General features: G+C 39.2%; 2 protein-coding genes and 1 long non-coding RNA gene across 3 annotated transcripts; 2 read left to right on the forward strand and 1 right to left on the reverse strand.

The window, feature by feature from the left end:
* Positions 1 to 832: 832 nt before the first annotated feature.
* Positions 833 to 7451, forward strand: LOC115573187 (leukotriene B4 receptor 1-like). The gene is made up of 5 exons (XM_030403866.1): positions 833 to 983; positions 3632 to 4214; positions 5212 to 5412; positions 5500 to 5543; positions 6028 to 7451. Exons 2-5 carry the CDS (start codon positions 3651 to 3653, stop codon positions 6290 to 6292), a joined length of 1074 nt encoding a protein of 357 aa, XP_030259726.1. The 5' UTR covers positions 833 to 983; positions 3632 to 3650; the 3' UTR covers positions 6293 to 7451.
* Positions 7452 to 7778: 327 nt separating this feature from the next.
* Positions 7779 to 9730, reverse strand: LOC115573188 (uncharacterized). The gene is made up of 3 exons (XR_003982235.1): positions 9594 to 9730; positions 8554 to 8589; positions 7779 to 8301 (listed from the first exon to the last, which is right to left on the reverse strand). It is a non-coding gene; the product is annotated as an uncharacterized LOC115573188 (long non-coding RNA).
* A 1655-nt stretch (positions 9731 to 11385) lies between these two features.
* On the forward strand, positions 11386 to 15557 carry sdr39u1 (short chain dehydrogenase/reductase family 39U, member 1). The gene is made up of 6 exons (XM_030403535.1): positions 11386 to 11557; positions 12354 to 12460; positions 12627 to 12709; positions 13078 to 13199; positions 13614 to 13766; positions 13942 to 15557. Exons 1-6 carry the CDS (start codon positions 11536 to 11538, stop codon positions 14373 to 14375), a joined length of 921 nt encoding a protein of 306 aa, XP_030259395.1. The 5' UTR covers positions 11386 to 11535; the 3' UTR covers positions 14376 to 15557.
* The last annotated feature ends 297 nt before the right edge of the window (positions 15558 to 15854 follow it).

Below are 15854 nucleotides of genomic sequence, written 5' to 3' on the forward strand. Positions count from 1 at the left end.
TTTTTGGTGCTTTGAGCATCACAAGCCTGAGAACTCAGACATCTCTATAGCGGATATTTCCAAAACTGTCCAACTCACAACACAAGATGGACCAGTTCTACTGGTAAGAGGAAGAACATGTCATTTTGATTTGGGGGTGAACTGTCCCTTTCAGAGCCCTTAGTTGACGTTTTTGAGCTTCTTAGTGGATGACATATAACTATCAGGTGAAGTTATCTGTCCATCTCCACTGTGTAGGAGGGAAACTACATGAACAGGAGCCATGATGTCACTGAACATGTTCGGCAGACCTTCCCTGAAGGAATGCTCATCCTGCTCATCTTCAGATTTGGGCTTCCTCCTCATTTTTCTGTTTCTTCCAGCATTCCCGTCAGAGCTGGAGACTTGTATGAACTAGTGATTGTGCTTCTCTGTGTGTGTGTGTGTGTGTGTGTGTGTGTGTATGCTATATGCTATGTGCATGCGTGTTTGCGCTTGTGTGCTCAGTATGCATGACACAGGAAGCTTGTGCAAGAATTTGAATCACCTATTCTCCTCTGCGCCGCCAGATTATGCAACAGTTGACTCACAGATCCTGAAAAGTGCCTCGGGAGATGGAAATGTGCATTTTGATACTTGACAGCGGGACGTGATCTCAGGAAAAAATGCATGTACGTTTATAAACATCCTGTCATGCATATAGTGTTAAAGCACAGATCCTTAAGATACACTCCACGGGATGATCATATATGGCGATTCATACAGATGACTTCTGATGGAGGGGAGAGTGAGAGTTTGAAGGAAGGACACACCTCTCTGCCTCCCTCTCTCTTACCACAGCGTGTTGCAGCCTGTGTCAGGATGTGATTCAGTTTATTATGGGCTGAGCTCACAGAGGCTGTCGCACAAGGGACGGGAGAGGCCTCTCAGACAGTCAGAGAGGAGAGCAGCAGTGGGATAATTGAATCTGAAACACATCACAGAGAGACATCGCGTCCAGAAAGGTCTGTAACTCTCACCACCTCAGTTTTCTTTGACTTACCTCAGCCAGATTTGACCAACTTTTGCCTCTTTCCCATTCTTTCTTTCATCTTAAAATAATAATTAACTTTTCTTGACTTGATTACTTGCACAGAGTAATTTTTGACAAACCTGTGACTCATTATTTCAAAACTCTGGACTGTAAGCTCGCTCATGGCTATTACTCTACTGGCGGGAACATAAGCAGTGTTGTGGTGATTTTCCAATTCTTGTCAAACACTTTATTTTACATTTCATTTAGTTGTTTTCCCAAACTATTGCTCTACGTCGTCCAAAATCATTTACATGCTGTATCTTTACCCACTTTGTCGGTTACTCTTGCACAAGTTGAATTGAATTACATCACATAATTTTTTTTCCTCAGCACACTTTGTCCATCACAACAGTATATCTATGGCGTAAATCCCTTGCAACACAGAGATTTGCTGATTTCTGTGTTTTCCTCTGTGGGCTAGAGCAGCTTCGTGATAACCTGTTTTTTTATCATTAACAGTTTTGTTGTCACTTCTGAGAAACAATACTATCACCTGAAAGCATCAACAAATCGCTACGACTCTTGCATTTTTTGTTAATGATGTAAGACGGGCCTTGATTCGCTTTGTTTACTCTCTCACTCTCTTATAAAGCCATCAGGGGAAACATAAACAGTTTGCTTTCGTGGGACCAGAGCAAGGAAATTGGTACTTAATAAGGAAATAAGGACATGATGTTCTCATGAAGGGAAATCTGGTTATGCAGAGATTGTCTCATCTTTGCACCAATTAAATTCTCTAATTTTCAATACGATGGTCAAGGATACAACCTTCTGGGACCTCTGCACTGTATGAGACTGATTTTCCATTGTGCTCAATGAGAACAGGCCCAATCAAGAGATAGAAATTAGGACAAGGAAAAACAAGAAAAGTGAATTGAAGACTGTGTCGAAATACTCTTCTATGAAACTGTGCTGCCAATGTTTGGCGTGTTTTAGCATGCTGCCTCTGACTTTAAGCTACGCTGTTGCCTACAGGGTCTGATGTGAATACTTTAGAGTCTGCGTCAGGATGGCAACCATCCTCTAATTCTAGAAACAACTTGTGTACCCTGAGTGAATAATGTTTTGGTCACCAGGCCCTAAGCCCGTGCATTCTGTGGTAAAGGTATTTTCCATCACTTTTTTCCCCTTTTTTACTACCTCTTTTCTTTATTCACAGTTAGAAGCCATTTCCCTAAAGAGTCAATTCCTTTTTAAAGCTAGTTCCTGTTGACCTTCAAGACAATTGATGCAACAGTGGTCCACAACGCAAAAGCGTGCAGACATCTAAGTGTCTGCCCGCCACAGTTTTATCAGAAGTTGTTTTTGAAGCCGACTGTTGCGGATGGCGACAGAAGAGCAAAGATCTTGCACACAATATTTTTAGGAAGCCTTTAAAAGAGATACTGTCTCTGAAATCAGGTTTCGGTCTCAAACTGGGCTTTTTGAAAAAACAACTTAAAAAAAAATACTTAAAATAGGTTAAGTTACTAATAATACGTTGTTTGCAGCATACTTCAACATATATCTGATTAGTGTTAAAAGCAGGCAAGCGACCACCACAGACAAAACCAATTCTACCATCAGTCAAGGAGAGATAAGATCCAACAGAGGATAAACAGCTGACATTTAAGTAAATCTTCTTTCATGCACTGTGGAAGGTATGGAAGCAGCCTTTTAAGCCTTTTTTTATTTCTTCGATAATATCCACCCTTGTTTTTTTTACAACTTACTTTACAACTACTAGTTAATTCGCAACTATCTTTCATTATGTCAAAATCGTTCAAAGGTTTCTTATGGAAATGAGGGTCATAATCATAATTAATCATAATTTTAAGATAAAGAAACTAGGAAGACATGAGGAAGGCATCAACATGTTACAGTATGGAAATTTTAAGGAAAAATTGAAGAATTTAACCAAAAGCTGAAAGGAAACCCTAATATTGTGATGAATATAAAGAATACAAAATATATCTGGCTGTCAATTATCACCCTAATATTGGGGGAAATGTATTGGTATCTGTGAAATTACAGCTGATAAATAGATACAATAATAATACAAAGTCAAAGTTCTATTAACTTAACAAGCGCAGCATCTACACACTGCCACACAGTGGGTGGTGGTTGGCCAAGAGAAAGAAGGAGAAGAAGAAGAAGTACATCACGCAACACATGTTTAATGGTTCATAGAGAAGGGGAAAAGTCTGCAAGTTTTAACACAACAAATGTTATTAAGCTGTGGAAGATTACATCATTCAAATGTGTGACATCATCATGATAAAAAGTCTGGGGGCTGAGTGGGAACACGTGGGCCAGGGGTGGCATGCCTGGAAGCTAGACAAGTTTCTTTGGAGGGCAATTCTTATTGGTTTGAATGGGTGCAAAGTTTGCATCTGGTATCTCGTTCATCTATACAAATCTTTGGGACTCTCTGAAAGTCTGCAGAAAGTCTGCTTAAGGCTCCTTGAGGAGTGGAAGAAACAACCCTCAGCACTTGCAGACAGCAAAGTCTGTGAATATGCATGAGTGCTGAAGCCCCTTTCCTTTTAGACTACTGACAAACATATTGAGGTTCTAACTTTTGTCTCTCCTCTTCAGGATCAAAACTTCTTTGAGCATGGACAATAACCGTTCCTCTTTCCTGGACGGAAACCCTGAGCACGACAGCGTTGTGAGCAATGACTTCTCCACCGCCTTAGGTGCCTTCATCCTCGGCTTAGTCTTCCTCCTGGGCGTCCCTGGCAACCTCTTCATCGTCTGGAGCATCCTGGCACGCATCCGACGACGCTCAGTCACCACCCTCCTCATCCTTAACCTGGCATGTGCTGATGGCCTTCTCATGGCCCTCACCATCTTCTTCATCGTCTACCTGGCCAAGCAGACGTGGGTCTTTGGCGAAGTCATGTGTAAAGGCCTGTTCTACCTGTGCAACTCCAACATGTACGCCTCCATCTTTCTGATCACGTTAATGAGCGTGCACAGGCTGGTGGTCGTGGTGTTTCCGAGGAGAGTGTCCGCTAAGCTCACCAGGAAGGTTGTGACGAGGGTGATCGCGGGCATGTGGATGGTGGTGTTCCTGTTTGCTATCCCTTCAATTGTGTTTCGAGAAGTGAGAGAGGACAAAGATGAGAAGAATAGATTAAGACTGGTGTGTGCACCCAATCACACCCTGCCTACATATGTAAGTACACTAGGGCTGCGGTTATGTCCATTATATTAAAATGCATTTCCAACCACTGAAACGCTAATAGTAGCGAATGGGCTGTTGCACAAGTCTAACAAATCATTATCATTTCGCCACAAAAAGATGAAGGTTAGTGAAATTCTGGTGGGACATCGGGCCATTTTTCATGGATAAACAACATATTAGACCCAACCCATTGGCTGATGTTTGCATTCAACCACTTCATAGCTAACAATACTGTTTGATTAAAGCCAGTGTGTTCTACTTCCAGGCTGATATTAATGGGACCAAGATGTGTGCTGATATTTTAGAACAAATTCACGTCCTACCTGTTGTATAGTGCACCACTATTAAAACAGAAACAGAGCTAAAGTCACACCCTTACGCTACACCCCATGGGACCTTATTTTGGAAAAACCTTATAGTTAGTGAATGGAGACAGATAAATCATCTTGTATCCCTTTTGAGTTGTGCCATGAACTACAAATTGTCACACCTTTAAGCTAGCATGGATGCTAACTAAATATCTGTCTGCTCAAGAACAGCTTGTGAATAGCAATTTTTATATTCATACAGACATAACTGTTTTTTGAAATACTTCTGAAATTGTGATGTCTTTTTTAAGTATTGCACACTAAGGATACCTGATGGTCAGATGTGTCATCAAAAATAAGCATACATTAATATATAGAGGGGAAAATGTATAACTGTAAAACAAATCGGATTTTCCAACCCTGAAACTTTTTTGCAGAACAAACTTATGCCATCAAAATCCTCATATCTAAAAGAAAAAGAACATACACTTTGTTTCACAATTCACTTTTCTCTTTTAAGATGTATCTTTGTTTGATAAATGCAAACATTTGGTAGGTTTTCTTTTTTTTTTTTTTGCTGTCATCTTGCCCTGCTCTGTTTGGGCAGTTCCATTCATGTCTACAGAAGAGTGTGTAATCATTTCAGTGAGCACATCTGTTTTGTATCCCTGTGTGTGCAGGTGAGGTTTCAGTATGCCTTTGAGACGGTGTCAGGATTCATTCTTCCTTACACAATCATCATAATCAGCTACGTGCTCATCCTAAAACGCCTGAAGCAGACCAAGTTCCGCAGAAAGGTCCGCAGCGAGAAACTCATCCTGGCTATCGTGGTTATGTTTGGCCTGTTCTGGCTGCCATACCATGTCATCAACATGATACAGGTGTGTGATGGCACATGAAATACTCATTTCTGATTTAAGATCAGTTACCTGATCATTTGAATGAACACTGAGTCTGTTTTGATCAAGGTGGCAGCTGAGTGGTTCGCTGAAGATTCACCCCGAAGAGAGTTGTGAGTAATAACATTTTCACCAACTTATTTTCATTGACATGCAGTTCTTTCACAAAAGAAACTTTAAGAGTTACTCATTCTTAATATTAACACAGTAGTCATGTTTATCTACTATTTAGTCATCTTGTGTCCCTTGTATTTGTGTTGTCTCTGTGTTCGTTATTTTGGAGTCATTTTGTGTGTCATTGTAGTTCCATTGTGTGGCTTTGTGGCTTTTTAAAAAAATCTTTTTGGGGGGCCGTTTTGTGTCTTGCAGTTGTTTTGTCGCTGTTTTCATTTTGTGTGTCCTTCTAGTTATTCTGTCTCTTGTGGCTATATTGTGTCTCTTTGTAGTTGTTTTGTCAGGGAATCTTCAGTAATACATCTTTGAGAATACTTAGTATTTCATAGTCAAGTGAAGCAAAAAAAATTGTATTTTCAAACATACAGTATAAACACATTATATAGTTGTAGCTGAGGTCCAAACCACTCTGTTCATCTGCAGGTTGGAACATATTCATAAATCCAGTCGTGCAGTGACCTCGGCTTTGGCCTTCATCAGCAGCTGTGCCAATCCTGTCCTCTACACCTTCGCTGGGAAGTCCTACATCCGGCAGAACGGCTTCGCCTTCATGGCTCGGCTTTTTGAAGGCACATCTCTGGACTCAACAGGAACCAAAAAGAGTCGGGTCTTGGGTACAGACAATGTGGGAAACAGCAATGTTGACTCAAGCAGCCAAGTAAATGCTACTTCACTCAATGGGATGTGAGTGTTGAATGAACTGTGTGCCTAAATGAGAGAAAATGCATAGAACTACATATGGAGTGTGTATATTTTGGGTAAAGCAAGATTTGTGAATGACTTTGCTGTTATTAAGAAATATGGACAATGCCAAAGTAGCAGCTCAGAGCTGACCATCAGGTATTCTGTTTTGTAGATAGTTTGTGATGAATGAAACAAAGCTTTGGCTGAATGTCAGTGGTGCAGCACAAGAAATGTAATTGTATGTAAATATTCTTTATCAATTTATTTTTCATACATTTTGTGTCAGTTACATAAAATAACGCTTGAAAAAGGGAAACAATAACAATTAACTATGGAATAACTACTTGAAATCTAGATCTGTATGTATTTGGGGAGCAACAAACTAATTTCTCAACAGGTCATACCTTACTTTACAACCCCCTATTTTCACAAACATTTAAAACTCATAATTATGCAGATATGGAATTCATGCATTTTTATCAATGTACAGTGGTCTTCAGCAATTATAAACACTCCCATAAATGTACAACTGGGTTTAACTGTACTGGTATTTATCTTTCTATGACAGCATCCACTTATGGTTGCTGACAAACACATAGTAACCTAAACACTGTATTAAATGTTTATACTATTTATAAATGCCAAATTCTGGCACTTAAAGTTTTGCCAAGTGATAAAAAACTAATGTTTCTAACTTACGACGCTTATTAACTCAATGTTTATTCCAGATTCCTGTTTGTGACTTTTAGGCCAGAGAGACACCTAAACCACTTACGTTTTCATTTCTTTTGCAGTTTGTTTTGTTGCATCAAAAACACTGAATACATTTGAACAGGATCTGGTGCAAGAGAACTTGGCTCCACTCTTGAATTACCTCTGGAGCTGGATTGACATGTGTTCAAATCTGCAGCATCCATAACATTGATCTGTTGTAAAAAACTAAATGGCTCCCAGTTTATTCCATATTGAAAACTTAAGGGCCTACTTTATCAATTATACTTTACAGTCTGTCAATTTGATGTCAAGTTTTGTTTCCTCCTACTTTCAAGACAAAAGGCACATGAATCTCAGCTTTGAAAATGTGATGCACTGAGTTGAAAGCACTGGGATACAAGTTTCATTGACCATGCAATTTTATTGTCCAATAAAGCAGAACATTTGTACTTGAGACTCAATTCTTACTTTACACGCCAAAAAAAGTAACCATAACAATCATTCTGCACATTGCTTTAAGGCATTTCGAGTGATGATTGTACTATATAGCAGCCTTTACTGTGTCAATGATTTGAATGATTTTCAAATCTGAAGATAAAGTTTACACATTAAGGTTATTTTCAGATGAATTGACAATCGTTTAGTTTATTGATTCGCTCCGGCCCCTCACATCTGCACTTTAGACTCAGTCCAACTACTGATGGACTGCATTACCATTTACACCCTGTACATGATCTGGAAAAAAAAAAAAAAAAAAAAAAAAAAACACACAAGAGTGTTATCCTTAACACTTTATTCAGCAGTGAATCTAATTTACAATCACATCACCAGATAACTTAAAGGTTGGAGCCCACATGTTCTTAGACAGGGTTGGTTCAAACAGATTACATCTAATTGACGTTACAAAAAGTGTATTATTGGAGGATTACTGACATCTTTTAAAACAACCGGCAGGTTGTACAAGGAGTACACCTGTAGTTTGTGCCAGTACTATGTGTGTTAAGGTCGTATTATTAAAACTTAAAGTAAATGCTGAATATGCAAAATGCCTTTTAACTTAATACTTTGGCGGCATTCCTTTTGAAAATTGCCCAATTTTGAGATTACATTTTCCCCATTGTGCAATCCAATGATTCAAAATGCTACATTATATTTAATAACTTACTACATAAAGTAATCTGTCCCAACCCTCTCAAGAGATAGTAAAGTTCCATATCATCAGGGTGTCCATTTATGGGTGAACTTGAATTCACAAATTGGGATGATCTAGCCTTGAACGTCAAACAGTGTCCGCGTTACCTGTAAAGCAAAAAGGTGAATTAGTTAAACCAAAAGCGTTTGACATTTATTCACTTTATTATCGGAGGCTGTAGATTAGCGGTGCTGTCACCCAAATCTATAGCAATAAAAGCTAGACTGTCACTTACTTCAGCTTTAACACAATTGCAAAAAAAAAAAAAAGCAAGTTTAAAAATATACAAATCAAAATACATTACAATGCTTTATTCATACACTGCTAATTTTACCACTTCAAAAAACACCAGTACTGACCTGATTCAAGATATTTCCAGTCCAGGCTCGTCAATCCTAACATACAAAAAAACAAGAACGATTAGTCTGAGCTTGCAAAACAAACATCCTCACTAGTATCTGTATGGTCAAACCCATCAGTGCAGTGAAAGAATAATCATCAGTTTCAGGTGAAACACGGACTCACATGCAAATCATCATTAAGGTTCGACGGTATAATGCACAACTAAAGCACTGAGTTCAATTAGCTGTGTAAAACTGGTTTATGCAGTCCAACATAAGTATTCACTTTGAATCAAGTATGACTTCTGGTACAAAACAATGAAAATAGTTTATTTCAGCACTGATGTGTTCAGATGCATTACTTGTTGTAAAAAACTGGATAATTGTCATACTTTTAAGTAACGACATCTGGCTATATTACTAAACTACTTGAGTAAGAGTCTTCAAACAATCTCATATTTAAAACGTACTTTACCACCAAATGTAAAGTTCTATGTATAGTTTCATGTGTAATATGGGTTGGCTGATGATCAGATATATAGCAGCTTCTTTTGTTTTTAGCCAATAACAGATGAAGACATTTTTTACATTTTGGCTCTGATGCAGGGGGCATTGTGCAAAGTAACTTGCGACTGAAATCTCTCGTCTGATAAATGCAGGACTGAAAAGAATACTTGCCCCCCAGCGTTGTTAAGCGAAAGTAAATTTGCACGTTGATAATCTTAAAACTAACACGAGGCTTGAGGCCTGCCAGCTGCACGTTAAGACAACGGACTTTATATTAAAACTATATTTCAACTGAGCAGTGTATGCAATACAGCAGATTACAAGAGGGTGGACTAATAGAATATTTATATCCAAAGACAGCATACACTTATCTGCAGCCTTTCAGCTCGATCATTACAACAGGCCATGTGGTCGGTGCGGTGCTACAGAAGCAGCGAGCTAACACTCATCATCCGAGCGGGAATAACCGCAACAAGCGGCCACACGCAGTTTAATAAACACATCCACGGCGACGTAAACAACATAATCTGATATATCGTGGGAATACATACCTTAATGATCGCTGCACACATGCTGGTGTTGGCGCTCCGCCGAAGGACAACCGACCGCCTTCACCGCAACAAGGAAGAGAGGCTGTTAATGAGGCTGAGGCTCAATTTATGTCTTTATCAAAACCACGTGCTGTCCCACCCCGTCACCAAACACAGCTTCCGGCTCCGGAGGAACAGCCCACAACTCGGCATGTTCTCCAATATCAAAACATGGTTTAAATACAAACTAACAGCTTCTCTTTAATGCGCCAGGAGTGTTTAATATCTCTGAAGTTAAATGTTGAACTGAACTGTATCAACAGACGTGCAGACGTCATTCATCCAGCAGCTTCAAGCGCTGAGCTGCGCGTAGAAACGTCATTTCAGACTAATACAAAATGAACGTAAGTAATATAACATTTACATAAAGATGATATTCAACACAAATCGAGAACACATTGAAAGGCCACAATGGTTGTTAAAAATAAGAAGGCACTCCTTTTTTTAAATTAAATTAAGACTATATTCTGTCATTAATTTCTTATTCTTAAAAGTCAACCTCATAATGATAAGATGCAATAATAATGATAATACATACACATAACTGCATGTATATGTGTAATTCACTTTTACTCCAAATTGCCAGTAAACATACTTTTGATATTAAAGTACCTCTTATACCGTATAATTTAAGACTTTTACAATTTGTATGGGTGACACTTACTTTTGCTCAAGTAATACCTAATTTCACTGGTGACTTCTTGGTTCATTTACAAACACTGATGAAAGTAGGATTGATGGAAGGGCTCTTGTGTAAGGTTGCATTTCTTTTAGCAGGTGTTGCAAAAAGTACCCAAAACTCATACTTGAGTATAAGCAAATATAACTGGCTAAATTACTGGGGGGAGAGCAGTGCCGGTTCTACACAGGGGCCTACAGGGGCCCTGGCCCCCACTGCGGCCCCCCCTGAGCTGACTGAATAATAAAATTAAAACGAAATAAATTGATCGAGTTATTACGATTTTACGCGCTAGCGCCAAAAGCAGAACTAATGTGACTCAGCGTTCCACACGTTCCATATCAGCAAGTCCAAGAACGATATAGCAGTGCAGCCCAAGTTGAACATATTCCCAACCACTTTGATGGGGACAGGAGACGGAGCTTCAGGCCAGACTGGTATGAGGAGTCAGGGTCCATGCCCACCTTTTGCAGCATTGTCCTACTGTATTTAATTTTTGATGGCCCTACCTCAGTGTTTCAATCGATGCACTCTTTATGTACAAAATAAACTTTTGTGTGATTTTAATGTAAAGCAAAATTAAAGTATTTAATGTTTAAATATAATTTGTTTCCGTTTGCCCATCTGATTAAACACTGGCCCCACCTTGCCCCCCCCCAAGTAAAATTAGTCTAGAACCGCCACTGGGTGAAAGTCACCCAAAGAATAAGAAATTAAAAAGTAATTTAAACTCAAAAATCAAACTCCCCCAGATTATTGTACAGTAGGCCTGGGAACCAGAGTATCTATGAGTCAATTATGTTTTTTTTAATGCAGCATTTAAAAAAAAATATTCACTGTTAAAATCAGGCAAAATATGCATACATATATAGGTATGTATATATGTCTACATATAAACGGATTTTTTAAATCCCTCTTTCGTCCATCAATCATATGTCGACGGAACACACGAACGGACATTTTCGGCAATTCACATTAAATTTGTCAGGGACGATGGGGAATAGTTCTCTACAGTTTTACTTAATTATGGAGGAAGAAGGAGCTGTTAGATAAAACAGCTGCAAACTACAGGCTGCCGTCAAAGCACGGTCACTACGGAAACTCCATTGGTCCAAAAACGCCAGAATCTACTCACTCACAGCACTCAGTGCGGTACAGTCACAAGGAAACTGTGCAACCTGCTGCGACGTTCGGTTCTTTAACGCAACATTGGACGACAACTGAATGACCATGAGAGTTTTAATAGGTGCGTACGTTTGTTAAGAATTACATGTTTTCATCGCTCGGAAAGGTCAATGATATAACGTTAGCAGCTAGCTGTTAGCTAATGTTACTAGTGCAGGCTTGACTTCAGTGTGTATCAGTATGTTACGTGTGCGCTATGTTCGTTCAGAAAATTATAGTAAAAAGCGTCCCAGCTGTGTGATTTATTCTAGAAACTGTCACTGTGTTTCTAAGGTTATTATCTAAAGCTGAGTTTGCTAAAATAATGCACAGAGTCCCTGTTTTGTAAGCATGCAAAGTACGCATGCGCGTTGTGCTTCTTGAGTGACAATCTGCTGACTGCCTGTGTTCAGTAAACTGTGTTTGTATATGTCACGCTGATGTAGTCCATTCAGTATTACATGTTAGAGAATTTCGGTCAAATACAATCTATATTGTGAAGTAAAAAAAATATTTTTTTTTTACTTCAGTTTTTTCTTTTTACTTCAACACAATCTTTCAGAAACCAGTATTAAATTCAAGGTTTTGGTTTTGGTACCGGTATTGGATTTAGATTTGTACACCCAGCCCCATCCTTGGGATCAAGTTTCATCTTAACCAAGAATCTTGCATCATAATTTTTTTTATTGATTATGTTTTGTATATGTGTACTAATTCTGCAATGTAACGGAAGTGGTTAATTAAATGCAATGGAGTTAAAGGTACAATATTTGCCTCTGAATTGTATTGGAGTACCTCCAAATTTGTACTATGTATACTGTTTGAATCATTACATTCCACCCCTGATAACAGATTTCTCTATATTGTTTTCCTTGCAGGAGGGGGATCTGGCTTTGTAGGCCGTGAGCTGACTCGCCAGCTCAGACAAAAAGGTCATGAGGTCACAGTGATATCCCGACAGCCTGGTCCAGGGAAGATAACATGGGTATGATGTCAGGTTAATTCATAGACAAACAGAAGGTTATTTTTCATCTTGGGGAACTCCTAATTCGGCACATTGATTTTTGATCTTAAATGTTTGCACTGCCATTCACTGTACAAAAAAGTGTAATTTATACAGTTCTGTACTTTTACCCTCTGTTATTCTGCAGGGTGAGTTGGAGTCTAGTGGCCTTCCACCGTGTGATGGTGCTGTCAACTTAGCTGGCGAGAATCTGATGAACCCACTACGATGGTGAGCATCAAGTAGTGGTCTGGGTTTAAAGTTTTGTATTACCCTGAACCCTATCCAACATCTTTTGGATGCACTGGAATACTTACTACAAGCCAGGCCTCATTGCTCAACATCAGCAGCTGACTTCGTACAATCTTTTGGCTGAATGGAAGCAAATAACTGGAACAAAGTTACGAGTTACTGTGGTGGAAAGGCTTTCCAGAAGTCAAGCATCATCATCATCATGTGTAATCATGTCTATAGTGCATTTGACCTCTTCAATCAACCAAAAAAGATTTTTGACAGGAACTTAATTGCGCAATTTCTGTACAAAATGAGTACTGTTCTAGGTACTTTTCCACCTGATCTGTTTTTATTTTTGATTTCAGGTGGAATGAAAGTTACAAAAAGGATTTGTTCTCAAGCCGAATTGACACTACAAAATCCCTGGCTCAAGCCATTACTGCTTCCCCCAGTCCTCCCCGCTCCTGGGTCCTGGTATCAGGTGTAGGTAAGTCTCTGCCAAATAATAAACCTTGACATTGCTGTTGGCGGCAAGCCGGTCTACACAAACTCTAAGATAATATAGACATAGAGGGGTGATGATAACCTTTGATAATCTGTAATCTGACTCTCATTTTTCTGTGATGGAATGAGTGGAACACATACTTTGCTTCAATAATGAACTTATTATTGGTCTTCTGAAAATCTGCAGGGTCAAAAATATACGTACAACAACTTGAATGATCAATTTAGGTGATTATAGAAAGTTGTGGCAATCAAATTTGGTTCCATATCCATGTTTACTGTTGAGAGGAAATCTGTAATTAAATGATTTAAATCAGATTGAAGAAATATTGTCCTTGTAACAAAAGCTGTTTATCTGTTGTTGTATATTTTTCTTACTTCACTTTCTGACCCTCAGCTTGTTACAAGCCCAGCCTGACTGCTCAGTATACAGAAGACAGTGAGTGGACACCATTTGACCTCCTTTCCAAACTTGTGAAAGAGTGGGAGGCTTCTGCGCTTCTTCCTGAAAATGTGTCAAAAACCACTAAACAAGTCGTCATCAGGCCTGGTATGTGAAAAGTGTCTTTTATTTATGCTAGCAAACCCTGGCAGTTAAACACCCAGCAAACATATATTTAATAAATAATATTGAGTATATGTTCACTGGATGGGGCTCTTTTCACTATTCGAGTCCAAGTTAAAACTTGAACTGCTAATCATCCAATCCCCCCTCCCTCCACCAGGGGCAGTATTGGGCCGCGATGGTGGTGCCATGAAGCAAATGCTGCTCCCCTTTTGGTTTGGCCTCGGGGGCACCTTAGGGTCGGGACGTCAGCCTTTTCCCTGGATCCACGTCTCAGACCTGGCAGGAATCATCGCCCACGCTCTGGAGCCCCCCGCTGACACCGACGCTCCCTCCCCTTCACCACAGGTGTTCAACGGAGTCGCACCCGCACTGAACACCAACTACGAGTTCACTAAAGAACTGGGCCGTGTCATGAGGAGACCCACCATTTTCCCTGTGCCTGGCTTCGTCATGAACGGCCTAATGGGCTCTGAGAGGGCCATCGTCCTTACGCAGGGCCAGAAAGTCATACCAAAGAGGACTCAAGAGGCTGGATTTCAGTATGAGTACCCGGACTTGAACTCAGCACTGAAAGAGATTGTTGGGAGTTAACTGTTCTTGATCTGATGTGTGCTGACGTTTCTGTAATTGTGTCTTCATATTTACTGTATTACAAGAATATAAACAAATATGACAACTCATCAATACTTGAACAAGAAATCAGGATTGCGAAAAGATATAGATCTGAGGACTGCTTAGGAAGTGCTTTTCACATCACAGAAGACCAGTTTATGAATCAAGTTTTAATAACTGCAGATTTCTGAGAGTTTGTTCACACTGTTATTAAACTAGATCTGAGACATGAAACCTTATACCTGAGACAATATGGACATGCCTACAGGTGTTATGGAATCCATGCTGGGATCTGTGTTGGGATCTGACTGTTCCAGCTGGGTTGCTCAGCGTTACAAGTTGGTCAGAGAGACAAACGTCAAAAGAATAAGTTGAAGTTTTGAAATCCTGTAGCGGTAGTCCATTTCTCCAGCTGTACCCAAGACCACAGATGACCTAATTAATTTCCTTGTTCTGTAGCCACAATTATTTGATTAGTTCATGAAGCACAAATGTCAAAACAATATCTGGTTCCAGGTACGTAAATTTGAGGATTAGCTGCTTTTCGTTGTCATTTATGACGGTGAGTGTTTTGGTTTTGGACTGTTTCTTGGACAAAACGAACAATTTGAAGATGTAATTCTGAGCTCTGACAAATAGTGATGAACATTTCCTCACATTTTCTTTTGACCATTTATAGACATGAACAATGAATTGATCAATTTGTGCAAAAAATGTGCAGATTAATTGATGATGAACATGTTAATTGCAGCCCTGTTCACCAGCATTTTTTACTCTAGTCTTTCACATAAAGGACTTCAATGCTGGGTTTGAACTGAAGTGTGTTTAATCTGGGCAGGCTGCAACTAACTACTGTTTTCATTATAGATTTATCTGATGATTATTTTATTGTTTAACTGTGAAGTCTATAAAACACCAGAGAACAGTAATGTCGTAGGCGAAGGCGATGACATCAAATGTCTTGTTTTGTCCTTAAGTGAATCATTTTAATATACGACAAACAATTATAAGGAATTTTTACATTTTAAGAATCATTAATTATATGGTGCTTAGCTTAAAAGTGACTTTATTCAACTATTTATTTTTTCTCAATCGACTAATCAATTTATCAGTGAATCGTCGCAGCTCTTCTGGTCACAAGATAATAAAGGTCTGACTGCATGTTTATAGGTCTTCATGCTGGGAGTGTCATCTAAGTTTCTTCTGCACTCCACACAAGGATGTGGTAACTGCTCAAAGATGCAGACAAAATCTGTATGACCGAGCCAAACATCCATAGGCCTCCACTTTACTGCTGTCCTATGCAACACATATGAATGATTAATTCACTTATAATCACATGAATTTGAGGTTTCAGCAAGATAAAGTTAACCGTAAAGATCAGCGGTGCTTTTGGACTTGATTCTTTCAGTAATTAGATGATACTCAAGTCCTGAAACATGCAGGTGGAAATCCCAT

The sequence above is a fragment of the Sparus aurata genome, chromosome 21 (genome assembly GCF_900880675.1).
Source record: "Sparus aurata chromosome 21, fSpaAur1.1, whole genome shotgun sequence".
Classification (NCBI taxonomy): Eukaryota; Metazoa; Chordata; class Actinopteri; order Spariformes; family Sparidae; genus Sparus; species Sparus aurata.